The sequence below is a fragment of the Pungitius pungitius genome, chromosome 17 (genome assembly GCF_949316345.1).
Source record: "Pungitius pungitius chromosome 17, fPunPun2.1, whole genome shotgun sequence".
Lineage (NCBI taxonomy): Eukaryota > Metazoa > Chordata > Actinopteri > Perciformes > Gasterosteidae > Pungitius > Pungitius pungitius.
The window spans coordinates 15,202,484-15,220,058 of record NC_084916.1 but is presented as its reverse complement, the minus strand read 5'-3'; the positions used below and the strand labels follow the sequence as shown (position 1 = coordinate 15,220,058).

Below are 17,575 nucleotides of genomic sequence, written 5' to 3'. Positions count from 1 at the left end.
TGTTTGTTTCTGCAGCAGATGAGGTGTTCAGGTTCATTTTACTGCAGCAGATGAGGTGTTTGTTTCTGCAGCAGATGAGGTGTTCAGGTTCATTTTACTGCAGCAGATGAGGTGTTTGTTTCTGCAGCAGATGAGGTGTTCAGGTTCCTTTTACTGCAGCAGATGAGGTGTTTGTTTCTGCAGCAGATGAGGTGTTCAGGTTCATTTTACTGCAGCTAATGAGGCGTTCAGGTTCATTTTACTGCAGCTAATGAGGCGTTCAGGTTCATTTTACTGCAGCTAATGAGGCGTTCAGGTTCATTTTACTGCAGCTAATGAGGTGTTCAGGTTCATTTTATTGCAGCTAGTGAGGTGTTCAGGTACTTTGTACTGCAACTAATGAGGTGTTCAGGTTTATTTTAGTGCAGCAGATGAGGTGTTCAGGTTCCTTTTACGGCAGTAGATGAGGTGTTCAGGTTCATTTTAGTGCAGCAGATGAGGTGTTCAGGTGTTTCTTACTGCAGTAGATGAGGTGTTCAGGTACCTTGTACTGCAGCTAATGAAGTGTTCAGGTACCTTTTACGGCAGTAGATGAGGTGTTCAGGTACCTTTTACGGCAGTAGATGAGGTGTTCAGGTTCATTTTTAGATGAGGTGTTCAGGTGTTTCTTATTGCAACATGTAACCTGTTAATTTGATTGATTAACCAATAAATGACAAATTACCAGATTTAGTAATAATGATTATTTTCTAATTCGAATTTTTGCAGTTATTTGAAATGACCCGAAATTAGGGGACGTGCAGCATTTCGTGATTAACCAGTTTGACGGTCTTACCAAATCACACAATGCAATTTATATATTCTAATAATATTTCTGCTTCACTGCATCACCTTGAGATAAAGGCACAATGACAGCAGACTGAACGAGGCTTCTCTTCATAATCGCAGTGTAAGAGCAGCCCGGTGCGCTGATGCAGCGACGCGGCAGCCGTTAAAAACCAGAACCGCTCTGTTCACATTCGTCAGAATGAAATCGCCAATTCCTCCACCAAGCCAGACGGTATTTTTGTCTCCCTCATCACCCCCCCCTTCCTCCGACACTCCTTCGGTTTCTCTGCATCTTCTTCCTCCTCTTCCCCCCCCCCCAACCCCCCACCCCCGCATCGTGAACAGCTTACTGCAGTATCCTTAAATTCCCTGCATGTGTCCTGGGTTGTCCTCTCTTACCCGGCGTGCACCGCGGCGATGTGGAGCTCTGTCGGGCTCAGGATGGTTGCACACTTCTGATGTGGGGAGGGGGATGAGGGGGATGGGATGGGATGGGGAGGATGGGGGGGGGGTGGGGGCGCAGGCAGACGCTATGATGCCGCTTTACACACTCCTGACGTGACGTGGTTTCCCCACGTCACCCGCTGCTGTCAGCAAATTGAAAAGGGATTTTTATCCACCCCCGTGTTTTTTCTTTTTTTTCCCCATTCCATCCTACGTTTTGCCAGTAACGCAGTCGGCATCGTAGCAATTAGTTGGTTAATTAATCGGTCGATCAATACAAGTTTGATCGGCGACCCTTTCGACGATCAATCCTATATTGATGATAAATGATTTCCCCTGATGGGAGTTGCGTCTGGTCCGGCTTTCATCTGTTCTTTAATGGAGTTCATTTCATCAACCATATTCTATTACATATTAATCAAAAGGCCAAGATAAACAAAGCTCACAGACTAATGCAGTTCAATCTGCCCCCCCCCCCCCTTATAACTCACATTTATCTTGCTTCTTTGCAAGAACACGATCTCATATAATGTTCTACATTCTTCAGTTTTTACTACTTCTTTCTTTCTAAAGGCCCCCAAACATTCCCACAAAGTATGTGCTAATCAATGAATGATTTACTCTTTTAAATGTCTTGATTTATTCAACCAACTAAAAACAATGAAGCAGAGAAAATGCTAGAATGTTTTTAATTTAATTTTAAAGTTCAAAATTAAACTTACTTTTTTTCCCACTCGCTGCACAGTTTTTTGATCCTTTCTGCTGTTGAAGCTGTAATGAACTACTTTTTTGCTCCTATGTGCACGCATCCGTGGATACTCTTTAACCATTTTTGAAATTAAATTATTCATAATTACTGGCACTCATGATCATGGGTTTTTCGCTTAGCCTACTTCCTGTTTTATTTTAAAAGGATTTCCAGGAGATCAGTTTGAATCATTGCCGAGAGATGCAGCCACAGAACATTGATTCGTTTTTGCATCTGAAGGTCGGTGCTCAGAGATAAGATGCACCTTTTTATCTGTTCCTGTAACACGGAGGGCCGATTAAAAAATAAATTTAAAAAAAAAACCCTCGACAGTACTACTGATACTAAACGCTCAATACTGCGAACATAATCTTCAGATCACCGCACAGGCTTTGTTTCTCATTCGTTCACTTTTCTCTGTGCAGCACTTCTCATATTTGGGAATCCAAAACCACGAAAATGAACAATTGTTCTTTAACCGTGCGTGTTATGACACAACACACGGTTTACAAGTTTATCGAAATCATTTGTTAGAGCGACGTAATCGGCCCTTGTGAATCGAGCTCAGAGTGACACGCAGTCACTTAGTAGTGATTCAGTTTCTCTGTGTTCTATGTGATGTAGTTTAAAAAAAAAAGAAAAGAAAAGAAACTACTGAACGAAATACAGTGTTGGCCCGAGACGGCGAAACCATGAAAGCATTCATTTCTCATATCTCCCCCCCCCCCCCCCCTGCGGTACAGTGTCGCCTCACAGAGGCTTTCATGGCGGTTCTCCATCTTTCTCTCTGCACAGAAACACTTGGCCTGAGATCTCCACGAGCTCCACGTCCGCCCCCTTCACAACCGGGGGGGGGGGGGACCGGGGACCCTTTTGATCTTTCTCTGCATTGTGAATCATCAAAGACCAGGCCGTTGCATTGCTAAAAGTAAAAAGAAAGAGACCCCAAAGTACACGTTGGACTTAAATATTCCACCGAGCGCGCTCCAGATTGTCGTGTTGCATTTCCTCCCCCGCGATCTACAGTGACCCCCCCCCGGGGGTTAACCACAAAGTCCACCGCTGCCGATTACTGACGCATAATTACACACATCGTGTTTTATTGTTGCAACCGTAGCCCTGATTCACTTTCCTTTCATCAGGAGTCATTTCCGCCTCAAGATTCCCCCCCTGTTTACTGTTTTTAAGAACATGCAAACCGCGTCCCAGTTGTGCCTCTAAACGATGGCAGCTGCAGGAACAAGCCGCAGCGACGCAGGGCCTTTTTGAGTGTTTGTTTACCTGCATGCACTTTCAGTCAGACGGTGTCTCTGGGGAAGAAAAAAAATTAAAAACCCCCACAGAGGGAGCGTCGGCGGCCTGAAGCGCCAACCGCAGCGACGGCGACAGCAGCAGCAGCAGCAGCAGCAGCAGCAGCAGCAGCTTACAGGAGTGCAAACGAGAGATAACGGCAGCTAGCAGCTAACTCGAGGGCGAGCGCGATTTTTTTTTTTTTTTTTGCATTTCCGACCACATTGCTGCACGTTGCAGAGCACGGGTACAACGGCGAGCCAAGAGGCGGCGGTGTCCACGCCCAGTCCCCTGATTCCCCCCACCCCCCGGAGGAGCATCCGACCGTTCTTCTGCGGACCGTCTCCTCCTCGCTGTCCTTCAAGCCGGAACCTTTCGTGCTCTCGGCTCAGTCTCCATCCTTTCGCACTGACGGCCAAAGTGGATGCTGGGAGCGTGCGTCACGATGTCAAATATAACTCAAATCACCATGGAAACTGAGTAACGGAGTATCAGGGGGGTGTTGTTGATGCTTTGTTTGTTTTTTGCATATTTTCTTTTCATCTTTCTCCTCGTCTCTCACACACATTTCTGGACAGCTTCACAATCGGAAATGTTTTGTAAAGTACTGAATTATTGATCTTTTTGGGGGGGGGGGGTTAACGAGTAAAGTTGGAATAAAGCAATGGAGGCACACGAGGCAAATGCCCTCCTAAATGCAGCTGCTTGTATTGTTGATTGGCTTATTCATATTGTGTAATAGTGACTGGATATTACACACAACTCTCTTTATTGTGCCGGAGGGAAAAGAATTCGTGCATTTTTGCTTTGATCTTTTGTTATTTTGGTTAACTTTAGTAGGTCCATTCTTCGCGGAATGACTTTGGAAGCGCGTTCTTTCCTTTTGTTTAGTGTTTTTCACCCCCCCCCCCCAAAATGATGCCTTTTTTAACAACCACTGTCCACAGCGTGGAAGTGTGCGTCCGTCTGCATGGGCTTCTGAAAAAGGGCCTTGTGGAGTTTTAAATCCAGTACTAAATCAGACAATGGTTGCATTTTATTTAATTTATTTAAGCTCTTGGCGCATTACATCATGTACAGGTTGATGAGTGGAAAAGTGTGCGGTTGTATTGTGGAGCATATTTTTTCTCTACTCTACTTGTAATTGGTGTATGTACCATTTCTAGTGCATCCACACATAAGAGAACCAGGGCCGCAGAGACCAATAATAAAAGGTTTGTGCTTTAACGAGCATCAGAAACTGTATTTGACTCCGATGAGGATGGGGGAAGTGTTGCTGGGGAGCCGGAGGAGACCAAACTGGAGCTTTAACCAGCTGGGACTGTGAATGCAAAGCTGCAAACGAGCATCGCGCACAAATTTGCTCAGGATGTGCCGTTACGCACAGGCGGCGTTGTTAAAACAACAATCAGGACGAGAGAGCGGCATCGAGTTTCTCCCCCGGACGAGTGTGTGTGTGTGTGTGTGTGTGTGTGTGTGTGTGTGTGTGTGTTTGTGTGGACGACTGCCACGGAAACGGCGGGGGGGGGGCGCTCCCCTCCGAGTGCCCATTAAGTCTGATTACACGTGATTGCTCCCTGTCGGAGATGACCAGCCAGTTAACGACATAAACAAACGCTTTCCTCCCCCCCCCCCCCCCCCCTATTATCCTTCTTCTTTCTTAACGTAGCCTCCAATGGGTTTTTTTTTTTTTTTTTGGCAAAACCCCAGATTCTGATTCCAAGACAGTTTTCTCTTCTCTGCACATGTTGTTTTGTAGACGTTGTTCTATCAATTGCACAATTTCCTTCGTGAAATGCCGTTCTTCTCTGGAAGGGCTGACGCACACGCACACACACACACACACACACACACACACACACACATATGGTTTAAACTGGCGTTCCTCCGCCCTTCATGCAGCGCCGAGTATTTCTGGTGGTCACCACACGGGTCGACTACCAGAGGTCACTGCGAAGCCACTGTGGGACTTTCTGTGTCGAGGCCCGTGCTGCACAGAGGTCAACTTCTCCGAAATGTAGTGATCCAACAACATCCTGCCGCTCCGCTCGCATCTGCGTAGAAGCTTTTAGATCAAGCGATTGGTTTCTAAGCCTTTGTGTTTTTCTGCAGCTTCGCTTCCATTTTCCTCTGAGTTGCTCATTAGCTTAACTCTCTCTGTGTGTGTGTGTGTGTGTGTGTGTGTGTGTGTGTGTGTGTGTGTGTTTTGTAGGTGTTTCTCTCGGGGAGCTCAGCTGCTCCTCAGCGCTGCCTGGAGTCAGACATCACCACTTCCTCTGGTAAGACCTTTTTATTTTGAGCAACCTCAATTCCATACAGACATCCTGCCAATACACTGTTTCCCCCCACCCGCTGTGGCCAACACGAACACACACACACAGGAAATCAGGGTTTAGCAGCAGCGAGTCGTGATGTAGATGTAATGAAGCTCAAATCCTGGTACTGATCCAGGCTAGATCATCTGGTGCAGACCGGGGACCCGTCTGCTCGCTCTGCTTCTCGTCTTTGGGATTGACGGCAGCGGCCTGCGCACGTCGTCCCACGCGGCTGGCTCAAATTCATCACTTTGATTTATCTTTGAACAACAGTCCTCAAATCTGACCCCGGGATCCGGTCAGCCGCCGTGTTTTGCAGCAGTTCGAAATTGTGTGCGTTTTTCAACACGGATGAGAAATGTAACTCCTACGACTCCCACGACTGACGGAAGCTTTTGAGGAGCTGTTAAATCAGATGAATAAAGTGAGCCAATGTGGCTGAGAAGCCTCTTTACCTCTTTCACTGGAATCATTTCCAATGATTGCTCTCCATGTCTGACCCGACAGCGACTCCCCTGCAGTTAGCATGATAGCTAACGACCTCGTTAGTCATTATTGTAACGGCAGATCTAGCTGCAACCGTGCTGCATAAAGCTGAATTACAGTCACGCTGCTGTATGAGAATGTAAATTCAGGAGCGAATAGTCACATGATACTGGACTCTCCAAAACTCCAACCGAAGCGCTAAGCTAACAGCTCCACCGTCACGTCGGCCATAAAGAGCGCGTTCCCCCTGCAGGCTTCCCATGCTGCTCGGCGAAAAAAACAATTGCTTCGTTTTAAAAACGGCTCATACATAAAAAAATGATGATGATTTGATGTCAGCGATACCCCCCCCCCCCCCCCCCCAACAACAGGAAATTGTTTGGAGCATTAAGGGATGACAGCGGCTGCATTTGCGAGGCCCCGGCGGGCCGGGACCCTCGACAGAAGCTGCATTGTGTGCGGCGCGAGGAGGGAAATGCATGTGACGGCCTTATTTTTAAAAAAAAATAAATAAATAAAAAAATGGCAACCAAAAGGCCTCAGTCTCAAAAAAGAGGAAACCGCTCTCCCAGCCGGCTGTTGTCGCGCCGCGTGGATTAATGGCTGCGACGTCATCGATGCATTTATTCGCGAGGGATCGGGCCCCATGACTGAGCACGTGGCAGCCGCCCCCCCCCCCTGCTCCATCCCTCCTCCACCCCCCCCCCCCCCCCGTTTACCAGCCATCCTCTCTGTCTCTGCCCCGCGCTCTGTTGTTGTTAATGTAATATTATAAATGCAAAGTCACTCGCTCGATTCGCCCGTCAGCTCGAATTCTTCAATAAAAAAACACCATCTGCCGCTCCTTTTTTTTATTTATTTATTTTGGTCACACCGGTTGCCACGACGACGCACCTGTGTCACGTTGCACCGCTCCGACGGAGGATTAGAACGGTCCGGTCGCAGCGTCCGGTGGATCGAGGTCGACTCGGTTTTGTCTGCACGCCCCCCCCCCCTCGAAGACCCAGATGCGCGCCGCCGTGTGTTCCTCGCGCCGCCAGAAGGTTCGAGACGTTAAGACGAGGCCCCCCCGATGAGCGCCGTGAGCCGTCTAAAAGAGACCGTGGATGAACAAAAAGTTAAAAGTCCTGCATTAACTTTCATTTGAAGCGTGGAGGAGCCCTGCAGGACTCGGGGGGGCACAACACTTACTCTCTGTTGTATAATCTAACAGGTCTTTTAAGGCAAAGGAGACTTTACAATGAATTATTAACGGCGACGCTCTTCTCCAAATGTTGCTCAGTGTTTCCACCATGTGTTTGCATCAGAAGTGTTTAATTTTTCATTCGGCTGCTGCTGTAATGTTGCCAGAGACTTCTCATAAAAAATCTGAACACCTTTTAATTATTTATTTATTTAATGTAGTGTAGTGTGTGTTCTCGCTCTGTACCACATTGTTTGTCCACATTAGTTACTTGGACACGGAAACATGATTGATGAACAAAAGCCTCTTCGTGACTGATATTCACGTCTGGAGTGTTTTTTTTTTTTCCAGGACCTTCGTACTTCGTTTTTCACCTCGAAATGTTCACCTCGCCTTGAAGGCTCCAAAGAAAATGTTATGGGACGGAATGTTTGCCTCGTGGGGGAAACCCTGTTGCTGCTCCTCTTTAACCGCACTCGCCAAACACTTCAGTGAGATCCCGCTGCAAGACGTGTGCGCCTGATCACGGTGGGTGGGGGTGGGGGTGGGGGTGAGGGTGAGGGAGGGCTATTCCTCCAGTCCTTTCAGTCCAGTCCAGTCAGTTGGCCTCCTCTTTCACGATGTGACAGCGGTGAAGGGAATAATCCAAACCATGCATTAGGCGCAGGAAAGCGCTGCTGGAGTTTGAAAGCAACGGGTGGAGGGGGGGAGGAGGAGGGGGGGTTAAGTTCGTACAAATGTGTTTTTCATTACCTTAATGTCAGACTCGAAGAATGTCAAGTTCTCTAAGGGCCGGGGCCCCATTTCGATGACTTTGCTCGGCTTCCCTTCTTCCCCCTCGTTCGCGGTGGGGAAAAAAGACGTCATGTGACGCCGCCGTTTAAAGGAGGCGTTAAAAAAAAAAGGTCTCAATCTACGATTTAAAAAAACCAACGTTAAGCCTTTGCTACATACGGCCGATCCGTTGCACACTGAGAGAAGGCCAAAGAACGTGTACGCCATGTTCATTTTACCTGGATCTCACATCACAACGTCGGTGTCTTTTCGGCCTGTAGCTGTGATGATGATGATGATGAAGAAGAAGAAGAGCATCGACCCTACTGGCCTTTATGCCTTGTACGTGGTGACGAAGGGTTCCTGCTCCTCTCGTTATTCAGGGTGCGCTGGTTGTTGTGCTCACCCACAGCGCCGCTGCGTCTCCACCTGGAGGCTCCAGAAACACCCGCAGGACGCTGCACGGCCGTGTGTGTGTGTGTGTGTGTGTGTGTGTGTGTGTGTGTGTGTGTGTGTGTGTGTGTGTGTGTGTGTGTGTGTGTGTGTGTGTGTGTGTGTGTGTGTGTGTGTGTGTGTGTGTGTGTGTGTGTGTGTGTGTGTGTGTGTGTGTGTGTGTGTGTGTGTGTGTGTGTGTGTGTCTAGTGCCCACACACACACACACACACACGCGCACAGAGCGTACTGAACACACCGTGACACATCGTTTCCACGGCTCCACAGCAAACAGCCGGCGGCTGCAGTATGAATTGCTCAGCACTTTCTCAACAAGGGGGGGGGGAAAAAAAGAAAAAAGGGCTCCACTTGTGTTTTGTTCAAGGAAAGTCGAGAGTAAAAATCAATATGTGCACACGCAGAACAAACAGACAGAACGTGATACGGAGCGGCGGGTGTTCCTGCGTTGTCAACGTCGGGCCTCGAGAATCTCTCTCATGTCCTCGAGAAGAGACGACATGAGAGAGATTCTCTGTATCGTGACCTTTTGTCAGGCTTCCCTTTTGTCCACTTTATAAACTCACAAAATGTTGTAATGTTTTTGCCAAAATGGAAACGATAGATAAAAAAAAAAATTTAAAAAAAAAAGAAGAAAAATGGCAAAAGCAGGATGTGGCGGCGGTGGACCCGTCTCCACCGCAGCAGCTAATTTACGCCCGCAGCGCAAGGCCCATTATTGTCACTCTTGTTTATTTGGGACACTAATGTGCAGAAACGGCAATTAGAGAGCCACAAAAAGCACTCGGCTGCATGATTTGTCTCCGAACGGATGGATTTGTCCCAGAAGGCCTCCCTTTTAGCGCCACGTGAGGTGGGCGAAGGTACGTAGGGCGCTCGGGGGGGGGGGGTGTGACGGCCCTTTTGGTTTGGGTCACTATGTGTTTTTATCTCAACGTCACTACGGCGAGCCTGCAGTCACTCGCTCCTGTGTCGTCTGTTTTGGGTTTATTTCATTTGTTTGCCCCCCCCCCCTCTGCCATCCATCTTCATCAGAACGTCTTTGGGGCGTCCGTCTGTCTGTCTGTGGCCTCGTTGGAGCTTCAGAGACCCGTAGAACGGGTGAAGCAGCTTTCGGGGCCTCCCCCCCCCCAGCTGTTGTCTGGGTATTAAATGCACTCGAGGGCGGGAAGGAGCAAAATTGCATCATAGTTTCCTGTGATGGTTTTCAGGCCAGCTGTTCTTCCAGTGCAGAGAAAGCGGGCAATTCTGTACTTTTTACGTGACAAGGTCAGATGGTCGATTTTATCACTTCAGTTTTAGTGTAAAACCATCTTAAAATTGAAGGGAGCAGGTAAATGTCCCCTCAGCTGGAGACATCCCATGAGGTCATTTCAAAAGGTCTTGGAAGGTCTTTTTTTTTAATCTTTTCCAGTAGCAAAAGAAATATGGAAAAAGCTCTGCAATCAATGACTCAGATTATTAGGGTTTGGGTACCGAGAACCGGTACCAAAACAACTCCGGTTCCTACACGACCGGTACCGACGCGCAACGCAGATTTCGCTCCCTGAGCCGATTGACATCGACTAAACGTAGGAATAATAATAAATCCTATCACACGGTAGATAATCAATATGCTCTCGTGCTTAATGTGTAAGCTCTGTGTGTTGCAGCTGCTGCATTCAGAAGAGCTGCAGTCAGGCTCTAATAGGGGGGAAAACACAAGTTGCTACACTGTAAACAGTTAATATACTGTTCATAGTTAAAACGTTCAAAGCCATAGTTTGAAGCCAAGTGTTTTTTATTTATTTATATTTACAGTCTTGTTTAAACAGTTAATCTATTGTTAAATTTGAAGAAAAGATTTTGCCTTGGCATTTCAATTATTGTTTTGTCCTTTTTTTTTTTTTTAGAACCGGTTTTGGGAGGAAGAAAAACAAAACCGATACCCATCCCTACGATTATCCTATTAAGTTTATGGCAACTGTTTTTCCACGTTTGACCACTAGATGTCGTCCATGACCCGTCCTCACATCTGGACCCTGTGTGTAACAGTGAAATATCAGCACCAATTTCTCCCACCTCCACACACACACACACACACACACACACACACCTTTGTTTGTTGAAATGGCACAGCAAATGGCACAGCGGGGACGTCATTTCCAGATGTTTCATTCAAGCGTTGTCATATAAGTGATGAACTGTCTCTGCGCTCAGATAGGTAGGCACCCAGATGTGGAGGCCCTGAGGATGACGTCTTGGCCCTGAACCCCACCAGCATGTCAGGTGAGACGTGTCCCCAGACGCACGCCATTCATAATGTACTTTATGAAGCTGCTGAGAGTCGGACTGTTTTAAACGAGGCGTCGCGTCAGGCTACAAGAGACTCTGGAGACTTGTAAAATATATATATAAATATATATATATATATATATATATATATATATATATATATTTTCAGTAGTGCTCACAATCACGGACGTCGGGACATTTAGTCCTTCGCCGTGACCTCGCTGATCCGTCGCCCAAGTCGTCGGCGCATTCCATGTTTCTGCTGCTTGTTCTGCTGCAACCTGTTGTTTGCTTTAAATGTCTCTTTTGAAAAGTGCCTCTCAATCTTTTTTGATTTTTTTTTTTTTTTTTCAGAGCCAGCAGAAAATTGCTCCCCCGGCTGGAAAGACGAGGCCATTCAAAATGGTAATGTCCTCCCTCTCTTTTCCTGCTTTCTGTCCGTCCGCTGGAGCTTTGAAGGATTCAGAGCTCCAGCTTTTCAATCAAAGACTTTCCCGTTATTTCTAAAGTCTGATTTTTCAGTGATTGGAACAGTTTCTCCATCTATAGTTTCCATGGTTTCACATAACTCATGAGCAGTGCTTTCAAAAATAAACGTCTCACTTTTTACAACATTAGACTCTTTAAGCCAAAACTCAAAAAAACTCAAGCCATTCTCTTTCTGGGCAAAAAAATAATAAATTAGACGTTGAAAAAGCATCACCGAATAGCCTGAAGTCACATGAACACCAGACTTTTACTAACAAACTCTTATCGTTTGCACTTCCGACTGGTCACCGGAGTGCGTGTGTGGTCACAGCCACGTGGGGAGGGGGGGGGGGGGGGGTCTGCTGTCATTCTGGTCCCCCCCCTCCTCCCCACCCTGTGGCACCAAAAGATTGATGCTTTTTAAAAATGGCCTCCATACGGTTCAAATTGCCTCAATTTAAACGTCGCCACTTATGTATTTGTAGAGTTCAGTTGACTCTGGTGGCTGTTTCTTGGTGTCCTCCAAACGACCTCGAGGTCATTTACCTGTGATTCAACATACATTTTTTTTATTTAGCTGCTCTTTCAGTTGACTCTCTGCCCCTCCTGGAGAATACCAGTTAGCGGCGTCTACGCGCTTCGCCCATTGCTAATCCCAGCGCTCTCCTCAAATCCAGCACGGCAACGGAGCCCTAAATAATGGATTCCTCGTGTTAAAAACGTCGGCACGGTGAATAATGCATCCTCAGTTTATTCACAGATGAGCTGCGGAGGAGTGGCGCACCTTAAAGAACGGCTCCAGTGAGCGTTTTTGAATCGCTCCCTTCTGAGGTGACGTGTGGAGACCAGATCGAGGTCGAGCGCAATTCGGCTTCAATATTCACTATTCACCAGAACGACAAAGGTCAAGAGAATATGAAGACTGAAGACCCTTTTTGGGGTGTTTTTAGACGCATGCTGTGCGTGTTTCACTTTAAATGTGCTCCATTAGGCAGCGACGTGTGAGTGGTTTGCAGAAAATCTTAAAAAAATTTAAATGTGCGACAAATATGTACTAATATACAAAGTCACAAAGAAACGATTGCAATGGAGCTGAACAACGCGAGGTCGAACAATCCGATGAGCTCCGGACTCTCCCGCGGGGGTCAAAACCCGAGCCGCCGACCCGACCGTGACCTCTCGTAAGTGGCTCCCTGAGCTCACTCCAAACTCTTGAGGGCGAGGGTTGGTTCACCTAACGTGTCCTCCTCAGGTGACGCGGAGCAGCCCGGGGACATCTGGCAGCGCACATCATGTCAGCCGAGGGCCCCGGGGGTTTATAAGCGATTCCCCACATCCAATACTTATACAGGACCTGCTTTGAACTCCCCCAGGCCTGAAGTAATCAATCGCGGGGAGGGTATATATCTGCGCAGGATCCGGCTGCAGGGTCACTGTGGTGAGGAGGTGCCATTCGGATAGAAACTGTGTTTAAATTTTTTTTTTTTAAAAGCAAGAATTGTGAGGATGACCTGGAGACAAGAGCGAAGTGTTTATGCTCCCTCGGCACAACTTGGACACAGGAAGTGCGGAGTATTCTTTTTGGACCAGATAAATGTTTATTTGATACAAGTGACTTAAGGAAAAGGCCGTCGGGGGGGTGAGTAGAGAAATATTTAAGCTGGTTTAAATGTGTCAAAAGACTAAAAAAACGTATTTGTTTAGTTTTTATCCTCTAAAGGTTTGGGGCTATTGTGAAAGCGCAGAATACGAACGAATGTCTTCTTTTTCTTCACCAAAGAGCTCTTAGTCACACAAAGTGTTTAATGTGCAGATATCTCTAATAACGGTGGCTGTAAACCAAAAACTGAAGGTAGAAATCAATCAGCGAGAAGATATGATAATGAATTTAATGAAAAAATCCTCTTTTTAATACAGGTAGTGAATAAACTCATATATATAAATTAATGTTTTCACTACAGATATCAGCAAATAAGTATATTTTTTTTAAAGGGAGATGCAAGGTTATTAAGTGGCATATATGGTTTTCTATCATTGTTGCCTTTAAACTAAAAGCTTTGCATTTAGTTCAAGTCCCTCCACGTGTTTGAGGCCAAACGCGCCAACGCCTGCCAAATAAATCAATTGTTCAATTACCTTTTTTTTTCCATTTATTTCTTTAAAACGTAACACCTCCAAAATAAATTCTACATTCATTTAAGTATAAAAAAAAAAAAAAACACCACATATAGAGCAAATCTGCTTGTTTTCTAAAAGCGTGACATGTGAGACGCGTTAAAGCCGTCCGCTCAGACAACAGATTGTCGACGCAGTGACGGGCGCCGCGTCAGATTTACGCTTCGTGCCGAGAGTTGGAGAGGAAAAAAAAAAAAAAAAAAACCTCAAGTGGGATTAGTCGGCGGTGAGGACATCACCTCTTCAAAAAGTTAAACTGGCATCAAGGCGTCTTTGCGAGCAGATTTGCCTCACGGGGCCCCGGCGCCCAGCAGCTGCTGCGTTTGCTGCTGATCACGTCGTGTCACCGACGCGTCACGTGAACCTGGGGGGGCATTAATCCCACCGGTAAGCCCTTCTGTTCTCACCATCGGTTCCTCTACCCCCCCCCCCCCCCCCACCTAATAATAGTAGAGTCATTATTAGTTTTAAAAGAAAAGTCTTTTTATTTGTATTTTTAGGTACGTCTTAAGCAGCGTCCCCCCCCAAAGCTGTAGAATAAGTCAGAATTCAGCTACTTTTGAAGTCTTTACGTTATTTACTGATAAGTCCTGTAATCTAATGTGTTGTGTGCGCGCAGTGCGTTTTACAGCACGTTGTGTAGCGTGTAAAAGCTCGGCAGGTCTTCAATGGGGATCCGTCTACAACAATATCAGACTTCAGGTCCTTTATGGCAACATTTTCCCTTATTTACCATGAAATCAAGAGTGGGTGCATCTACACATTTATCTTTTATTATATATTCAGTTTTCTTAACAGAAATGTGCATTATTCCTGCTGGAAATATCTACTAATATAACTTTTAACTTTATATAACCCTTGAAATCAGTATGAAATATCTGTATTGTATCGACGCATATGTTGTAAAAGACATAAATACATTCATGACCTTTAACAGTTGTGAAGTTATTAAGGATTTTTTTCATCGTGAGTGGGATGCAAATTACTATCAAGCTCAATTTAGGATATGTTTAATCATATTTAATTAGGACTTCATTCATACAGTGAGCATAATAAGACATGAAACAATTCATACACTGGTGATATGCACTGAAATAAATCCAAATAAACTTGATGAGGTTTTTATATGTAAAGAAATCTGAAATCTGACTTGAAAACATAGCGAATGAAAGTTGCATTTAATGAACTGTAAAAATAAAGCACAGTTTTACAGTCAAAATGAGTTATTACATATATATATATAAATGCTTAATAAAGTGAACTAATCACTGCGGGTTTGTGGCATTTATTATGAATCGGCCCGTTTAGGCATTTTAAGTTGAAACAATATATTTTGATTTACAATAAACAATCACATGCACCCATTCACTTCTGTAATATAATTCAAGTAAAATAAATTCTCATTTCCTCCAGAGATTCTTGTATTTAAGGACATTTATTTAAGACATTTATGTTTCATTGATTGTGATGCTGTCTTGGGCTAAAAGTAAAGTAGCAAAGTAGTGAACTAAGGTGTGTGTGTGTGTGTGTGTGTGTAAACTTAGAGTCCACCAGAACCCTCCTCGTGCAGACTTCTTTGTAATCCGGCACACTAATTATATTGATTGTGTCTCTTGTGAGAGACGTGACTTGCGGCTGCGATTCGGAGGGTTCAGATAAGTCCAGCCGGCGGGGATTTCTAAAGCCCAAACGGCTCGCGCCTCCACTCAGACTTCGCCATGTGTCCCGGTCCTCTGCCTGCGGCCCGCCTAAATGGCCCGTTGCCCCCCCCACCCCCACCCCCCCGATCGACGCTGCGGCTTCTGCTTTACCCCAAATGAATCGTTGAAGAGGATCAACTTTAAAATGTACTTCGGATACATTAAATAATGCTTTTACATTGAGACTTATTAATTGAACATTGGTTTTCTTGATGTGTCTAGTAAAATACAGTCATCTAGTATCTTCAAAATATATATACGCTGAATGTTACTGGACTTCCCAATCATCCAAATCTCCTCTATGTATAAATAATGTGGGGCGTCGTATCACGTTTTTATTTACAGATTTATACTGTAATTTCCATGAATAACTATATTTTTAAAATGTCAAAGTATTTTAACAATGAAAAGGGAAAGCATCCGTGTATATAAATGAGATAATAATCACTACAAACAGTGTTTGGTGTAACTAATTATTATGTAAAACCTAAAGTTGACACAAAAAAAGCTCCTTTCATAAAACAACATACGGAAACTTTGTTGCATTACGGAGGAAGACTTTATGGATTTATCTTTATGGATAAATATCCTGCCAGAAGGCTGATCCTGTTTTCATTGAACAAGGAGTCTGAGTAAAGCCAGTCAATAAGTCTGTGTCTCGGATATTAGGTGAGTTGTTTCTAACAGATTACGCAATGTATTACGCAGCGTTCTAATGGGGGGAAATTATTGATTTGGGTTTTTTTTTTTTTATTATTGATTCTGTGAATCTTTTTTTTTTTCCTGAGGTTAGGGTTAGGGTTAATAATAATTAAAATACTTTTATTTTGTAAAATTTCAATTTAAAAACTACAATATCTGATACCTCAATGAAATTTATGGAATAGAATACTAAAGATTCATTTTTTAAATCGTGGTATTCAAATAAAAGCAACAAATGACTTTGAATTAATTACATCATTAACGTCTTGCGAAAAAAACGACAAACACAAATGTTTCCTCCTGTGATTTTGATTTCTCTGCGTTCTTATCTTTCGTGTGCATGTTTGTATGTGGTATTTATTAGACTTGATGCGGTCATGGAACGACAGTAAAGAGCTTGGCGTCACGCGGCGTTCTAACGTTCACCAACCCGCTGGCCGCAGTGATGACATCACTCGCTCGGGTTTCGGTTTGAAAACCCCCGAGGATGAGCGAGGGGTTAAACTCCCGGGTCGAAAGGTCAACTAGTCTCTTCCGTGCCACCGGTGTACCTCTGTCGCTACGGAGACCAGGACCCTCGTCAAAAAGACAAGTTTTAACGTTGACTTTTATCTTGTGCATCGTTGTCTTCTCTTTTTTTTTTTTTGTCCCAGTGCCTGTAATTGGAGGAAGGTGCGACGCGCGAGGTCTTAATCTGCGACATGGCCGCTGCCTTGTGGCCCTTTGAGGATTTGTGGAGTGTCAGATTAGAGCTCTACGTCGTCATAAATCTCTGCTCCTCCATTCGGCCGTGTGGCGGCGGGTGGGGCAGTTGCTGCGCGTGGGCTGTGGATTTGGTGGCTAAAACATTTGTGCATCAACCTCGCGTGAGCCGCTATTGTTTTGGGGTGTTATTATTTATTTATTTGTTTATTTATTGAACCACACCCGGGAAGCTCCTGATTGATCCATTCGCTCGGCTTTGGGAGCTTCTTTTGTTGTTTTTATTTTATTTTTCAGAGGAATCGGCCCTTTTTTTGGTAAAAAACGAAGCGTTCGGCTGCGTGACTTTTTAATTTATGCGAGATGAATTACTGCATACCGGACATGTACGAGATGCCCCACTCGGGGATGGGGGGCTACGCGGCGGGCGGCGGCGGCGGCGGGGGGGAGACCTGCATGTACCCCGGCGAGGCCCCCGGGTACGGGCACCCGGAGCCCCAGCCCCTGCACCACCCTCCCTGCATGGAGCAGAGCGCGTGGCCCCCCGGGGGCCTCTACTCCTGCTCGTACGCCGCCGCCGGCCCCCCGGCTTTCAAGAGCGAGTTTTGCGGCATGGAGATCCCTCTCGGCCACTTCCACCACCAGCCCGAGTATTTCCCCGAGATCAAACCCGACTTCTCGCACCTGCAGTGGGTGCAGGACGCGCACAAGAAAGGTAACGGCGCTTTGTGGTTCGTTTCCCCTCGGTGAAAGTGTGCCTCGTTGTCGTCGTTGTTGTTGTTGTTGTTGGTTTTTGTCGGGTTTGAAATCGACGAATGAGGTTGTCGCCGTTGTTGGGTGGTCGCGTGCACAGGGCGTCTTTTCCACACGTGGAGAATAGTTTATTTATTTATTTTTTTTTTTTTTGGTGACCGGATTTAAGGAAGGGAAAATCCGGGACATAAGGCGCCGCGCGGCGGGTCTCCTGAGCGGGACTCCCCTGCGTGTGGCGCTCAGAGCGTGGCGCGGCGCGGCGTCCTTATTGATTGATGGTGAGGCAACAGAAGGCTGATGCGAG

The 17,575-nt window shown here is 45.8% G+C and overlaps 1 protein-coding gene across 7 annotated transcripts in view; it reads left to right on the top strand.

The window, feature by feature from the left end:
- thrb (thyroid hormone receptor beta) overlaps positions 1-17,575 on the top strand; it is a 46,063-nt gene that overhangs the window by 20,770 nt on the left and 7,718 nt on the right. For 3 of the 7 annotated variants that reach the window (XM_062558618.1, XM_062558616.1, XM_062558620.1), the window contains exons 2-4: positions 5,502-5,568; positions 10,697-10,765; positions 11,126-11,176. In XM_062558618.1, coding sequence (XP_062414602.1) covers positions 10,759-10,765; positions 11,126-11,176 — 58 coding nt within the window. In that variant the 5' untranslated portion in view covers positions 5,502-5,568; positions 10,697-10,758. Of the gene's footprint in view, positions 1-5,501; positions 5,569-6,830; positions 7,802-10,696; positions 10,766-11,125; positions 11,177-16,453; positions 17,234-17,575 lie in introns of those variants that run through there. The other 4 variants (XM_062558617.1, XM_062558619.1, XM_062558621.1 and 1 more) reach the window with 4 other exon arrangements.